The sequence below is a fragment of the Andrena cerasifolii genome, chromosome 11 (assembly GCF_050908995.1).
Source record: "Andrena cerasifolii isolate SP2316 chromosome 11, iyAndCera1_principal, whole genome shotgun sequence".
Classification (NCBI taxonomy): domain Eukaryota; kingdom Metazoa; phylum Arthropoda; class Insecta; order Hymenoptera; family Andrenidae; genus Andrena; species Andrena cerasifolii.
In genome coordinates, this window is record NC_135128.1 from 5,057,941 (window position 1) to 5,074,886 (window position 16,946).

General features: G+C 38.4%; 1 protein-coding gene across 3 annotated transcripts in view; it reads right to left on the minus strand.

The window, feature by feature from the left end:
- The window catches only part of Pgant9 (polypeptide N-acetylgalactosaminyltransferase 9), a 277,718-nt gene that overhangs the window by 29,353 nt on the left and 231,419 nt on the right, over nucleotides 1-16,946 (minus strand). For all 3 annotated transcript variants that reach the window (XM_076822772.1, XM_076822771.1, XM_076822770.1), the window contains 4 exons: nucleotides 13,376-13,545; nucleotides 4,226-4,539; nucleotides 3,309-3,507; nucleotides 1,607-1,776 (listed from right to left, as the gene is read on the minus strand). In XM_076822772.1, the coding sequence (XP_076678887.1) occupies nucleotides 1,607-1,776; nucleotides 3,309-3,507; nucleotides 4,226-4,539; nucleotides 13,376-13,545 (853 nt within the window). The remainder of the gene's footprint in view (nucleotides 1-1,606; nucleotides 1,777-3,308; nucleotides 3,508-4,225; nucleotides 4,540-13,375; nucleotides 13,546-16,946) is intronic.

Here is a 16,946-nt window from a genome sequence, read left to right on the forward strand (position 1 = left end):
TTTTTTCAAATCGACTTGTACCTCCGTTTTTTCGCAATCACTGCAAAACGAAGAGGAAATATGATTCCGAGAAAAATGCGTTTAAAGTTTCGAAAGTGGAATTACGGCTGTAAAATCCTTAATTTTGCCAATTTAAAATAAACCAAACGGCATTTTACTCGGGAAGGGTGGTACTTTCGAAAAATACAACAGCAAAAAAATCGAGTTTCTGACTGTCCAGTCTCCTTAAAGGAGTAGTTACCGTTTAACTATTTACTGCACGCATTTTTCTTAAATATAAATGAGAATTTTTAAATGTTGGCTGACGTATGTTTCTTTATATTTTATGCAACGGTTTCTACTACAGTCTAAATATAATGAAAATTTGAATATACCCAAACATCACACTCCACGCGGTGAGCAGTTAAATCATTTCAAATGTGACTTGTGATTAAAATTCTTTTCAAATATTTTATACAACAACGAACCCTCTTCTCACATATTTCCATTGAAAAAGAGCAAACCCCCCAGTTTTACACACCAGGGCCGGCGGAACTCATTATGCAAGTTATGCGCCGCATAAGGGCGCCAGCCGAAGGGGGCGCCAAAAAACTATATCGCACGCTTCGTAATAAAGGAATCCAATTCCCACATAAACAAAAGGTGAACGTAATTCTTTTCTCTTCCACTCCGTAAAGGCGAAACATATTAAATAGGAAACAGGTGCAAAAATTTGAGGCGCCAACTATCCTCGCGCCGGCCCTGTTACACACACGATCTACTAACATTATAGATCTATTCACTAAATAAACAATATATAAAATAAAACTCAATAAAGGTGAAGAAAAAGATAATGTATCTTAATATATAAAGCAGAAAGAGCTTCTACATGTTTGTGTGTTTGTCTGTCGCCTAAAAACTTTCGAACGATAAACTCTGGGGTCACGAAATGTGCCTCAGTTCATTATGCCTGATTAAACCAGATGAATGTGACCATTTTCACAAAAAAAAACCTAAAAAATATTCTTTTTTATAAAATCAAAATCTAAATTTCGGGCGAAGCCGAGTTTTAGTAAAGCTAGTAGAATATAAACTAATAACCTGAAATTACACGTATTACACCTAACCCTAATTTCAAAATACCAACAAAAACAATTAATAAACCAACCTCCAAAAAGAAATAAAATATTAAAAGTCTTGAAGAGCTAAAAGTTAAAAATAAACACCACAGTTAAAAACCAACCCCATTGCTGCTGAGAAAGACCACAACTAATAGTGACTCAGAAACTAGCCCTCTGCAAGTCTGCAATATCCTTCAAGCACGCTCCAATCCCTCGAACCGTCCTTTTAAAACAGAGAGGTCCAAAATAATTCCCAATCTACCTGACCCCAGAAACCCCGCAAACCACTCGACTTCCCCTCCGGTTCCCTGCCATTACCGTTCGTCAGCGTTCACGAGACGGGCCACGCGTTCCTTCAGCATAATCCGTCGGTCTCGAGAAAACCGGAAGAACCAAGATCGACATGAAGAGTACGCGAAACAGGACGGTGGGGGGGACACGGGGGAGGACTACTGGGAAGGCTCCGTGGAAAAAGGTTACTCAACCGGCTGAGTAGAAGTGCTCACCTTGTCGTGACCTATCCTCTGGTAGTAGTACTTGGCGTACTCGTCCAGCCACACTTCGCTCAGCCTTATGCTGTTCCTCTTGAGCACGTTCACGCCGCTCCGCCACTTGTACGGCGAACGTTTCCGGAAGATGTGGCCCACGTGCGAGCACGGCACGATCTCCAAGGTACCTGAAGCAGCGAGTCGAATTTTCATTGCTACGCCGAGCCGTGGCGAGGGTAACGCTGGATTGCCAGGGGGAAACAAGTTTGTTTCGCGGGGACCCACTGCTCCAGGACGATCGTGGAACCAGCTTCGGGGTCCAAGCTTTGCCTAGAAGCTTGGCGTTTCGTGGGGAAATCCCCGGAACGAAGGGGGAGTTGTTGTTAGATGTCGAGAGGGATCGGGGACGTTTGACGTGGATTAAGGAAACGTGTCTTGTATATTGCACATCGTAGTGCTTGGATCTTGTGGTCGTTTTTACTGGTAGATCCTTATGCGAAAGAGGGGGTAGGAAATTGAAGGTAGAACCGACAGGGTTCTGGGATTTTGTTTCACTCTTTGGGGGAGCTCGTGGTTTAACTCTTTAAAGTGCTCATTCTAAAGAAAATCTTATTTCGCGAAGGAAGCTTCAAAGAAGAAATTTATAATTTTCGTGTTAGAATGATTGGTTGGTTTAATGAAATATCCAGGAGAGCTAATCCTTCTTCATTGGAGTAAAAGAAGAATGAAGTCTGTGTGGCTAATAGTTTTGGAGATAAAAATTCGACGGTGTGTATTTTTTAAACAAATTCGATACCAGTAGAATGGTGACTTAAGGGGTCAGTCTACTGTGAAGTCGTGAAAAATTGTCATTTTTTAGGATTTATTTTTTAGTAAACGGAATGTCCAACCAATTTTTTAAATATATATCGCGCACTGATGTGAGCGCCTTGAGAAAGCGACGTAGTGCTGGTGGAGGTGATTCCCGGAGAACGACGCATTCGAAACACAAAATTCAAAGTGTATTGTAATCAGTATGAGTGCGGTTATCACCGGAACCAGGATTATTTTTACTGATAAAAAATTAACAAAATGACGGTGGTTTGAAGTTTAAGTGTCGAAATACAGTGAATTTTTCAATCTTTTTGCCTTGTAAAAAGTATGAAATGTTTAATCAAAAAAGGTTTCCATAATCCCGGCCATAGCCAGTGATGTGCTCAATAACCTGTAAAAAATTCAGACTGATTGGTCAAATAGTTCTTTTGCAATCACCTGCACCAGTTGAAAAATGTTGTTTTGAGGTAATCGCGTTTAAAGTTTTAAACTAAATATAATTTTAAAATTTTTTTTGCATAATATAAGAGTAGCTTAATAAGCACGAAAAACATTTATTGTATTATATGTTGTATCTACGGAGAAAAAAATCCTTAAAAGTAGCTTAATTTTTCAAACCGTCGCAGTGGACTGACCTCTTAAATCCCCCCCTAATTTCACGTGGACTCAGTCATATTTCAGTTTCATGAAAATCCCTAGCGCCAAATGCGAGAAATGCTCGATTTCATACAGAATAGCCCATCAGCAATTCTTGTGCCATATATTCCAGCTCCTAGCAAATGTATGACTGCTTTCTCAAGGGTATACGAGGTATTTCACAGCTAAAGGGTTAATGGACTACGGGATTTCGTTTTGCTCGCTTGATTCAACTTTTTGGGGACAGCTTTTGTTGCAGGGGGTGACCTACCTCCGCACATCCAGCTCTTGAACGAGAGCTCGAGATTCTCGCCGCCCCAAATGTCGAAACCACTGTCGTACGTGCCGAGGCGCTCGAAGAATGCTCGATCTATCGAGAAGAGGCCGCCGGCCATGGTTGGTGACCACACGGGCTCTGCAGGATTCTTGTGCCTCTTTTTCTCCCTTTCAGGAACCGCGTGCCAGTTGAACTGATACAGAGGAACCCGGTAAGCGATCTTTAGTGGTGGAATCGAGAAGTCGTGGGAACTTAATGGTAAGATCGACGAACATCCACAAGATTTGATATTGCGACAAACACAGAAATAGTAGCTAACGTCGTCAACTCCTTGATGTCGTCAAACCATTCGTAATCTCTTTTGTGCCTCCCAGCTTACAAGACTGTGTTGAAAATTACCCGACAGACTGATGAGTCTAGCATTAATTTTCCATGTTCATTAAGAACTCACGTAATCGTTCGTAACCGAGGAACATTCTAACTTTGCATTTTTCATGCAAATCACACGCCCATTGAAAAGTTACAGCTAAAAGATTCATGAGTTTTAGGTGAATGTTCCTCAAGAGTGGCATGGTTAGTTGGAAAGCAGCGATAAAAGTAATAATAATAAAAAATATAATGATAATAAATAATAATAATTGATTCTACTTCTCGTACAACTCTACCACCTAGCCAGCTAGAAACAGAAGTGTAGAAGCTCCCAAATCCAACAGCAATCCATTTATGCCACTCGCAGTTCCATTAGAAGCAAAACAAATTTAACTTCTAACGAAATCAATGAAACACAGTGCTATAAACATAGACTACCCAAATTTCTATCAGGCTCGATGATTAAAAAGTAAGACACGTCAGGGATGGCCAATGGCAAATAGCGCTTGTGACGTGGTAAGGGTGAAAAGGACTTTACTTACTTGGAGATTCCAATCGAATCCTCCCACGTTCACGCCGCCGGAATCCCTCCAGTGATATTCCAGAGTGGTGTCGTCGATGACATCGATCACGGGGCACACCACCGTCGTTGGATCACGGGCGATCCGATCGAGGAGGGGCTCCAACCAGCCCTCGGTGCACTCGCAATGGCTGTCCAAATACGTGAGGACAGGGGCCTTCGCAGCTGCCGCGCCGAGTAAACGGGCTCTAATAAGACCCTCACGTTTTTGCGCCCTAATGATCTGCACCTTCGGGTAGTTCATCATATAGTCTTCGAGCTGACGCTGGAGATGTGCTGTGAAACGATAAGTCCGATCGATGTAGAAAGGGTGACAGAAATATTCATTCTTGGGCCCTTAAGGGCGTCCGGTCTAAAAGTCGATTGTTTTTTATTTCATTTTTCGAATGTTCAACCTTTTAGGAATTCATGTTTAAAAGGATTTGTTGAAATTCGTAAAATTCCCGAAGTTATAGGCATTTGAGTAGCGGCAAATGCATGGGCAACAACCGGCCACTCAGCCCACGTAAAACTTTAAACGCGTTTTTCTCGAAACAGTGTTCTCAAAACGGTGGGGCCTGTATTTCCAAAATTTATTATCCGATTCGACTGAAACTTTTTTTTTGAAGAATATACTTCTGTCTAGGGGAGGGGATCAGAAAAAATACGAAAATGACATTTTTGAGAAAGTAACGACACTTGAAGTGTGAAATCACTTTTTCTCTATATTTTTCGTCATTTCAACGACTTTAAACAGTATAAATATTCAATTTTTTGTAATTTTTCTGTCCCCCTCCCCTAGCCAGAAGTATACTCTTCAAAATAAAAAAAGTTTCAGTCGAATTGGATAATAATTTTTGGAGATACAGGTCCCACCGATTTGGATCAATATTTTGACGCCTTGACTTTAACGACTCCCTAGTGCCGTCTACAATGATTAATTATAAAACAAAAAATATATTTATATAATATAAGACATGCTTAATATAATGCAAGAAGTCCTATTAAATTATATATAGTAGTTTTCCTTTAATTAATTCCTAAAGATCACCTATTTTTTGGGCTCTAGACTGGAAGGTCCCCTTAAGGGGAGCACGCGATGATTGACAGGGAAATGAATGTATGCCAATAACGAGCGTTTAAAGAAATTTTGGAGCAGTATTTTGATAGTTAACCCTTCGTAGCCACACACCTTCTTATAATCACAAATTGTTCTCATGGGGTTTACTGCAGCCCGTGTCATGTTTGAGTTACCATCCGTATTTTTGAATCGTTTAACTTTTGAGTGATAATTATACAATCGCTATACTCATACAATCGTTCTCCAATAGTATTTTTCTAGAAATGTAAATTTTATTTTGATATCATGCACGTTAAAATTCGCCAAATATTTTAAATTTTAATATTAAGGTGTGAAAATTTACAGAAATATTGGCAAAGAAAAAATGTTGCCTGGGGTGCGATACATCCCGTGTGACCAGGAAGGGATGAATGATATATGGTATGTTTGTGCTGAATGTAACAAATAACAATCGTGTAAAATGTAGGGGTGGAGGATAATTCTCGTTGTTTATGTGTTTAATTTTGAATGAAAATATTGTTCTATTTTCTAAGTGTATTTAGTGGAGTTAGTAGTAGAATATAGTCTTGTTAAATAAGCAGTGATATTTTTGGAAATACATGAAATGTTACTGTCTGGATGGTTTTGTTCGCTGTATTTCAATCTTGACAATCTAACTAATTTTGCGCCTATAGGATGATTGAAATGTCAATCAAGTTTTTTGATTGAAATCCTCAGTTTGTATACCGCACTAGATTGAAATCATGAAGTCATCACGGTGTGAAATGGACCAAAAACGATTGTTTAGAGTATTTCAAATCCATTCTGTATATGGGCCAAAGTAATTTCGTGCAAAATTTAGAGTTGCTTGGGACCATGATTTATAGTTAAGGGTCGCACAGGTTACAGCAATTAGTAGTCATTTATGATTTACTCTTCATTAGAATGGAGATATGAGCACCCTATTTGGTAAGCCTGCATCCAACGAGCTTAGTTTTAACAGTGGGTGGACATAAAGGGATTTCAAAGATCAAGTTGCTTCATGTGAATATAATTATTACCTTTTATTTAAATCAGATTGTAAATGCAATTCTATTGTTCCGTTTTTGTTTTCATTTTTGAAATATTTCCACTGATCACGTTAGACCTTTCCTTTTCCACAGTATTAATTTTCTGTTCAATGTAGACATCCGTATAAAAACGTATTGTGAAATAATTCAATAGGGCTTCCGCAGGAAATATTTTAATTAAAAGTGAATGTCGCACCTTTGGATTAAAATATTAACATTTCACGTTGTATGTCGTATCAGTTTCGTATCAGCAAGTATTAATTCCTCCACCAATATCAAATATGATTATCTGCTTCAGACTTGAATAAATTTTAATAAAATAAAATAAATATTTCAACGACTTCGTGAACTGTGCATCCATCTTCCAAGACGGTGGACTTTTAATCCGTAACTATAACCACTTGCAAATCTTCATTTTGCAGAAGTAAAAAACTATTTCGTATTTTCACAGTTGAATTAGAAAATTATGGCTAATGAAATGGATAAAAGTTCTGACACTGTTAGAACCTAAGTATAAAGAAATCTATGGATCACATAAACACAGTATCCAAACGGATTATTCCACGAATAAATGTGATACTTATACCAATTAGTAGCACCATTAAGCCCAAAGTTTTTTGTCATGAAAACCCCCTGCGTTGTTCATTTTCCAGCTTCATAAATTTAACTATTCGACAAAGAGCTCGACAAACAACAAAATACCGCGAAGTAAACGAACTGAATATTTCCACAGCACCGATAATTAAAATGACAGTGGATGATTAACCTTTAATAAACTCCAACGTCGCGACTGTCGCCATAGCTGTATCGCATCCGCCACTGCAAAATTTATTACAGTTTTCTGAGTTGATGCAACCTTTTTATTAATCGATACTCGGCCCGTCGAACGGTTGAAATTATTTCTGAAACGTTAGCTTCGATGTTGTAAATGAAAACTGATCCCTGATATTGCGAGAATAATTATCATAAATGCCGCATTACATCAATATTTCATTACGAGATATTCGCGGGGACTAGTAGGAGTTTGCAATATCGTACAAAATTAATTGTATCGACAACGAACGTGTACTCTACGAGGTGAATAATAATTCGATATTGCCCCCATTTTTCAATGTCTGGAATGTATTGATGGATAAATGTTAATCGGTGATGCAATTCCGTGAATGCTGATTAAGAATCTGCCAAGTGTGGCGCGCAGGAAGAAAAACAGTATTGCGCGTGTCATATTGGACCTAAATGTAACAAAAGGATTCGTCGCTGCTATTCGAAGACAATAAATAGTACACCACGAGACGGAGTTATATAAACGCAAAACAGATGCACGAATGTAGCGAGGTGCACAAAGAAAATTAATTCGGGGCAAGAATTTCTAATTTAACACAGCAGCAGAGCCGTTGATAAAAATACTGTTTCACTGGCGCCCATATTGCAGCACGAACAATATTGTCGCTGGCAAGTAGAAATAAAAAAAATCAACCAATTTAGAATTTTCTTTGCAGAGTGAAAAATGCGAACTTTATGTAGACACAGTGATAAACGAAGAATCGATTTTAAAACATTTCACTCTTCATTATCACTTTGGTATGTACTCGACGTATATATTTAAAGTCATATATTATAAAAAAAATCAATATTATTGCAGTTTAGAAGCATATGAAGAAATAAAGAAAGAAATATGATATAACCTCCACTTAGGGGATCATTCTACTTTGATCGGCCGAAACATTAAGCTACTTTTAAAGATTTTTTTCTGAGTAAACACAACATATAATGAAATAAAGCTTTCTGGAATTTATCAAGCAACACTTGAAATATACAAAAAAAAAATTAAGAAGAATTTTTCTAATTTGTTTTAAATGTTTTTTTATAACGTCAATATGGCACCTCAAAAGAGAGGAATGTTCGTGGCGCGGGTGATTTCCCCACTCATGCTTATCTGAAACCAAAAATTTGAAAAAATTCTTAATCTGCTCATGCAGTATCGTTATCACCCGTACTTCAATTAACAAATTTTGTCGAAAAATAAACGAGAAAGTGGTATTTTGTCAAACTTGTTTTTCAAACCTGCGCCATTGTGTTATTATTCAACAAAAATTGTTAATTGAGCTACGGGCGGTAGCGACACTCACACAGATTAAGAATCTTTCCGAATTTTTTGTTTCAGAAAAGCCTGAGTGGAGAAATCACCTGCGCCACAAAAATACCTCTCTTTTGAGGTGTCATATTGACGCTATAAAAAAACACATTAAAAACAAATTTTTAATTTGTTTTTAATTTTTTTTTTACATAATATAAGAGTAGCTTAATAAATACCAAAAAGCTGTAGCTCATTATATGTTGTATTTACTGAAATTTTTTTTTTTAAATAGTTTAATTCTTCAGCCGATCAAAGTAGAATAATCCCTCAAATATACACGATGATATATCATAAAACCTCATCACGTGAGCGCTTCAATTTAATTATTCAAAGCACTCCTGTCCCCAACAGTTCTTTACCCCAAATATTTAAAATCGCAGATATCCCCATTCACACGATCAGACCAGTGAATCACGTCCTCCATCGCTGAATGTTTAAACGAGTTCCGTTTACACGTGATCTTCCCCAGGATTCCTATCGCTTCGCAAGCTCACTTCATCCACCATCGCAGACCACGAAACCCCAGATTACCATCTTCCCGCTGGCATTATTGCCTTGTAACCTAATCTTCTCGCGGTGCTTCCCGATAATAAAGAAGACGCGTCCCTCCTTATTATTAATTAGACTGCCTTTATTACAACCGCGTTATCGCTCCGACCGTAGGTGAAAGAAGGACAGGTGGCGCAAGGGAGGGGAGAGCAGCTTATTGTCTCGTTCCTATGATAAAACAATCAGCTGGTGTGTAACGGAACACGCCACGTGCTGTCTATGGGGGCTCGGTAGCTATGTTTATGAGCCTCACTTCCGGCTGGCACGGGGGCTTATCTGGAGCTTTTAAGGGGGATTTCACGGGCTCTATGCTATATCGTTTCCACCACGTTGCGCTTCCCTAACCTCCTGTCAAGGGTTAATCTCGCCAGCCTTTCCGCCAGCGATTTTTATTTTCTTCACCCCCTCCGTTGCACGCGTGACTCTGGCTGGTTATCTGCCCGCTCCATCCGACGAGGGATTAATTCCATCCGAACATCTTCGACGATAAGCAGGCTTTGTTTCCGACCGCCTCTTTCGACGAGTTACGAAATAATTTATGGAAACTTCGCGCCACTGTTGCGGTTCAGCTTTTGTGTTGATGTTTCTTAGGGGGTGAGATTGGGGAACCTTTTCTGTAATTGTAATTCTGCGGCTCTGAGTTGTTTACGCTGTAGCTGGGACGTCTTTGTACGTAGTCGTTCGTATTTCGAGTGTTTCTTAATTTTCTATGCGGATAATTAAGCGAACACAACTGGGCCAGCCTCTGGACTCGGGTATTTAGGTTTCGGAATGTTTTTAAGACACTGGGATAAATATTAGGATACTGGATTGTGAAATGTTTACTAATTTGCAGATTGTAATATACTTGCATCTTGTTTTCTTTTTTTATTGAATTCTGTTTACAAGGTTATAGTTAGGGGGATTCTATGACTCTGAGTGTGGCTTGGAGTCTACGAAGTTTCCTCTTGGAGGTAGAAGTTAACATTCATTACTAGACACTTTGCAGAATTAGAATGCATTAAAGCACAGAACTGCTACACTTACGTAGTGTGAATTTTGCAACACTGAAATTCCAGATAAATAATAAAACTTTTTAGAGGAAAGTGGGGCAAGACGGGGTAGTTAAGGTTTGATGATGAATAAAACACAGATTTTCATAATCAACTAATCAATTTCATGTCTGAACCATTCTTTGGTAATAAGTCTTTCAGTTTCACTGTGAATCAACCTAAGTTTTACAGGTTTAAATGTAATAAGTAAAAAATTCAGAAAATGTCATTTCTCCCCATCTTGCCCCTATATATATATATTATTTTTTAATTGGTACCCCATCTTACCCCACCGGTGGGGCAAGATGGGGAGAAACGACTTTTTCTGAAAGTAATTATTTACGGGGTTGACAGAGGATGCCACATATTTGGCAGCTTATCCACCTTTCCACAAGGGAACCAGTTCTTTTGGACTAATTAATAAAAAAAGAAGTATCATTTTCTTCGATCCGTCTTCCGTCTGTAGTTTTTAACCATCCTGGAACAACGAGAAACTTTGACTTTTATTCCTAGGTTTGTGAGGGACTTGATGAGGTAACTCTCATTTTCTAACTGCATTTCATAACTTCTCGTCTCACTACAATCATATCGAACACTGCCCGAAACATTATTTACAAAAGTATAAAATAACATACGTACCTTATAGCCAGCTAAATTCTGCCTCAGAAACACATACATGTACCGGAGATCTTCTGTATTATTACATCACTGTCACGGTTGCTAAAAATAAGGAAAAAGTAAGGAAGCCCCAATAAATTATAAATTCTGATTTAACTTCGTCACGCGTCCACATGTTTCATTGATTCGCTGCTCACTGACGGCGCCGATAGTGACGCATCTATCGCGTATGCTCAATTTTAATTAGTGCGTTTGTATCACGAGATACGGGGGGCACCCCGTCTTGCCCCACCTTCCCCTGCTACAAATTCGAAAGTTTCTGCTTCTCCAAAATTATACACTTCCAAATATGGTCACACTGATTCAGTAACTAAATAAGCAATACAGCCAATAAATATTATGACAGCCTGGACTTGTTTAACTTAACTTTCGCGGCATTTAAATCTAAGTGTATGAGTATTGGTTGCTTGTTATATTCTTCATGTGTATCATAGGGTTTGTACCCGTATATACAAATAAATAAATAAATAAATAAGAATCATATTGTTCGTAGCGAAGCATACCATTCAATACTAACACTTCACCCCTGCCAGAACCAAGCAAGACTTTCCTTTACTCGATTAGATCACGGCGAATCTGTGTTACAGTAAGTATATTATCGAGTTCGTTGCGAAGCACCCTTAATCCTCAAACTTTTAATCTCCGAATTGTGATATCCAACAGAGTTCCAGCAGGCTAAGCCAGAAGCCCAAGGGAAGCAGGATTTTTCCCCCTTTAATTCCATTTTGACCTGGATTCTGCCGTTCGATTCGCGAAACGACACTCGAGCGAGACGGCCAGCTTCGTGAAGCTCAATTGGACGCAAATCTCCTTGCAAAATAGTAGTTGGAGCCCGAGGGCCTCCAGACACGGGGCAAACAATTGAATGACACTCGAAGCTGCTCCCGCGCGTTGAAAAGGACGCGTCAAACGCAGGGGGATTTTTCTCCCGGCCCGGGCGGCAGCACCGCGGAAAGGTATCAACGTCTCGCCCATCGTTGGCATGCATCAACCTGTCGGGATTTTCCGAGTACACGCGTCGGCGAGTGCTTTCCCTTCTATTCACGTTGACCCGATCGTTACGGGGCGCGCTGCCCTCGCGAGCGCGGGAGATGGATCGCGATTAATCGATCTATCGCGACGCTACGGAACGCTGGCGGGATAACGAATCACCGTGCTGAATAGGGACACGCTTGCTCGATCGAACATGCACTGGTACGTTAGAAACTGTGGTTTCTATTTAAGCTGCCACTCGACCCTTGCACGCCTCCTTCGCGATGTACTAGAGACCTTTTCCGTGGCTCGAAATGGCGGAAGCTTGTGACGCTAGATGCGATACGATGGGTGATTTAAAAGTAAACGATGAGTGGGTCGCGGTGGATTTTGAATAGAATTCAAATCAAAGGTTCGCGTAGGTTCGATGAATCGTGGAACTGGGGGGAAAGAACTGTTGGACTCTCGCTGAACGGAGAACTTTTGGATGTCTGAAGCGCTTTGGGAATTCGGGGTAAATTAAGGGGTCTCGATACTTTGATGGATATGTAATTATGCGAGGTTTGGGAATTTTTTTAAATAAAACTATTAAATATATTTATTTCTAGCTTCGTGGCTTTATTTATCAAATTGTGGAGAATATGACAAAATTTTTGTCTGCAAAAATAGTGGGAAAAAATACTCGTTTTTGAAATTTCGTGGCAACCAATTCACATATGATTTTTGTAAGGCGCTCTGTTTGAATTTCTATAACTTCGGATATAATCACTATTTTTGCATACAATTTTTTTTTTCGTATTCTCCACAGATTGACAAATATAACCACAAAGCTTGAAATAAATATATTTAACCCTTCGTTGACACTCTGGGTGTGAGCCACCCATAAGCTGATTTTGACGCTCTGTACCTTCTATGTGCGAAATGAATACCTTTTTTCCAAAGCTGACTTAGAAACTATTTTTTCTCTCAAAATATTATATCCGAGCAACAACTCTGTAGATTTTTAGCTTCTAATATTGAAATTTGTAAAAGTTACAATTATTTAAAGATTTTCTTCGTTTCCTTTCTAGACATGTGGTAATATAGATTTTTTTTTACAAAAACTGTGATTAAATTTCAATAAAAAAACTATTGGAATATGTTCTAGAGACCTTGAAACTGATCCATGATTTTTATTATGACGATTGGATTCTTTAGATGATAATGGCAGTTGTTCAAACATTGATCTGGGTGTGAGCCACCCAGGTATGTCAAAGTTGATCGAAAAAAGAGGTGTGTCAACGAAGGGTTAATAGTTTTGTTTTAAAAAATTCCCAAAGATCCAATGTCTTGAATAGTTTTAATAACCTCTGGTTTGAGAACCCTCAGTGCTCTCGTTATTCTTGGTAATCGTGGTGCATTGAGAATTCTCAACGCCCTCAGCAATTTTAGTCATCCACATGTTTAAGAAACTACCAGTATTCTCAGTAATCCCGATTCTTTGAGACCTCTGTTCTTAGTTTAGCCTGAGAACCGTTCGAATCCTCAGTTCCCTCATTAACCTTAGTACTCACAGGTACCAATACTACCTTTATTACCCTGAGTAATAGCAGTGCTCTAAATATTTTCAATAAGGAATACAGTCTCATCAACTTACGCATGTCAGAATAATCATCGACCAAGATAATCTCCTGAATCAGGTGTTCCGGTGATTTGTCCAACACAGAATGAACAGTCCTCAGCAATACTGACCAGGCCTCGTTATGGAAGCAAATTATCACTGCCGTGGGGGGAAGATCCTTCAAGTACCTGTCAGTCTCTTTGCACCTGTAACAAAAACGAACACCGAAATTTGTAGAAAAATTCCTTTCATATCAATAACTGTAATTAAATTCATTCTTCTATAAATAAAAGAAAAGAGATAGAATCGTTTATTTTCTCAGAATATTATTCACTGTACCCCCCGAAATTAACCCTTCGTGGTCACACGGGGTGCACCCCCCCCCCCCAGGAATTTAGACCTTAATATTCCAATTTAAAAAATTGATGAATTTAACAAAAATAATCGCCTTTCCACATCTATTATTTCAACTTCAAATTTCATCACATCAAAATTTATATTTCTAGAAAAAGACTATTACAGCATGATTGGATAAGTATCGCGAATGTACCATTATCACTCAAAAGTTAAAAGATTTAAAAATAGCCAATTTGTGACAGTAATGTGTGGCCCTAAGCCAGACCTAACCCGCACAGCAAAAGAAGAGCTGCGCATTTTCTTCTAATAAAAAAACCTATTCAATAAACCCAAATAATTTCGAAATCGGCAGTGTATATAAATATATACGAAACACGAGGAAAACCAAGATCGATCGCGCTTCCATCCACCATTGTTCTCTGCGCAGCATCTCGAATAAATATTCCCATCGTCCATAAATTCGATTCGACATCGTTAATACCTTAATCCCATCATCGACTGGAAGATACGGATTACGAGGAACAGATACCAGCGGAACGATAGGGGGCAAAATACGGTAATGCGATTAGAAACCACTATGTTGGTGGAATAAACGACCAGCAGGTGTACACACATTTCTAAGGTCCCTGTAGGCCAAGATTCTCGTGCCGTTCGATTCAGAGGCTACCGTATCTCCTAATAAAGCTAACGCAGATAATAAGCTCCGTAAACAATAAAGTTTCTCGGTCCGAGGATCGTTACGTGCATCTGTGTGCTTGTTCGCTCGAACATTATAATAGAGATACCAAACCACATGGATTCGTTAGCCGGAACAGCATCATTCTGCTTCCAATGCAACTTTACGACCTTTGTATTCGCCACATAAAATCGTTTCTTTTGCAGACGCTATTTAAATGTAATATTACAATGCTCATGCGGGAACATGGCAAATCCGAAAATTCTGATTTCAATGAAAAGTAATTTATTTTGCGGCAGAAATTCACTCTGGAGGGATGAAATCAGCGCGTAAAGTTTCTTCATCACGTGTTTTCGCTTTTTTTTATATAACTATATTTTTCTTTTGGTACCGTGATAGGGCATAAAAATTCAACAATTTTTATACTTGAAATTTTGTTCTATATTGCACCATTAAGGGGTAACGCCACGATGATAAGCCAAAAAGTGGTAGGCTAACTTTGGGGGTGATTTTAAAGAAATTTATGGACTTTATTAAAAATGTAACGTAAGGTTCTTATGATATGTGTAAATAAGAATAAAAAAAATATTAAAAACTCTTTTTGTAATTAAGAATTCTATAAGAAATTTTCTAGCAAAAAATAATTGTTTTCAAATGTTCGCTATTACTTCAATAGTCAATGAAATCTTCAAAATCTTGGGTACTTCTCTAGTACTTAGTGTGGATGTGAAAAATACCACCACGGATTGAACTAGTGGAGAACACGTATCGGCTGATAATGAGTGGCAATTGTGCCGCTATATTTTAATCATAAATTCAAAAACAAATATTTTATTCTTATTTATACATATGTTAAATTTTTAGTAAAGTTCATAAATTTCTTTAAAATCGCCTCCAAAGTTATCCCAACATTTCTGGCTTATCATCGTGGCGTTACCCCTTCAATTATATTAAATATAATAAAAGTTATATTAAAAGAAACGCGATATCTTTCAAAGTGAAGTTCCACAGAAAAAGGCTTTTTGCGTAGTCTAATATTGTCTGCATTCACAACGGAGTTTCATTAAAATCAGAATTTTCGGGTTGGGAATGTTCCCTTGTGAGTATGAAATTGGAATAATTCAGCACAGAATACAGTGGCTGGTCAAATTATTATACTCGAACAAAAAGGTTTGATATTTTGTAAGTTTAAGTGATGGAATGGTTGTATCTCTGCGAAAAATGGTCGCAAAAATATTTAAAAACGCATTTTAAGGTTTAAAGTTTCTAGTTTTTTAATCAAGGACTCAATTTATTTCGTCCATTATGATACTGTTTTATTAAGATGAACCGCAGGAAACGAGGTTTCCGAAATTTTTGCCTAGTTTCAACGTATGCACGGGCCAAAAAAAATTTTTTCCCGGTAAATCCAACGAAGAGCTCTTATAGAGCAAACATTTCTCTTTAATTTCGTATTTTTGGTTTTATTGTATGATTTTTATTGCCTGAGTTATTTGCGATCAAATAAAAAAAGGTACTTTTCACTTTGAAAACCTATAACTTGCGAACTCATGATTGTAGACAAATTTTCATGAGTGTTTTGGAAAGCTAAGAAAGTTTTCTTTCAGAACCTTTAGTTACCAATTTAAGATATATTTTTATCTTATTAAATTCACTTTAAAATGATCCCAAAAATTGCATCTAACACATTCAAGTATGTGCTTCTGAAGTGTCTATATTAAATTAATATTTCAACAAAAACGAGCTCGCTTTGTACCGTGAACACATCCGAGGCACTGACACTCCCTATTTAATTAATTCGACAAACGCAGCTATTAATACAGTTGGCGATAACCCGTTAATCGAAGATACCCTGTTCGGCGGACAAAAGTGACAGGGCACCGGTGACGTAAATGGGCAGTTGGTCAATTTTTAATTGCATTCGGTAGCACGATAAAGTGAATCTCGCTGGAAGTTCAGTTGCAATGCATTCGACGTGGAAAAGCGTTTTACCGCGTGGAGCTTCGGCTGTCGCGTGCATTAAACGCGGGGACCATTTTTCGAGCGAGATTGCCTTTGCTGGGAATCAGTTTGCGGTTTATATTTACCTGTTTGCGCGGAATCAACTGGGAGTCAGCTCGGTTTTGTGCACGGCAGGGCCGCGGCGAACCAGTAGAAGGAAATGTGAAAGCAGCTTACACGGGCTTAGAGTGATTGTGCCTGAATGGCGAAGAACTTGCGCGCAATAGATACAACGGGTTGCGGTAGCGCAAAAAGGAAACGCCACCAGCTACACGTCAGTTTAATACCAAGCCGATTATCATGCGCACCGTTTATCTTAAAAACTTGAATGACGTTTCAATTGTCTCGTGACGCAGATTTTAGAATACTTCGATACATAGATATGCAAAATTGGTATTTAAATCAAATTTCGAATAACGAGTAAAAGTTAAAACATTCATTCGTCATGCGTGGAATAAAATTAATTCTTTAACTTTTCTTCGTCACTCGAAATTTTATTTAAATAGAAAATTTTACACATCTCTGCTTCGACACAAGTGATTCTAAATAATCATTAAACAATATCGCAGGTTT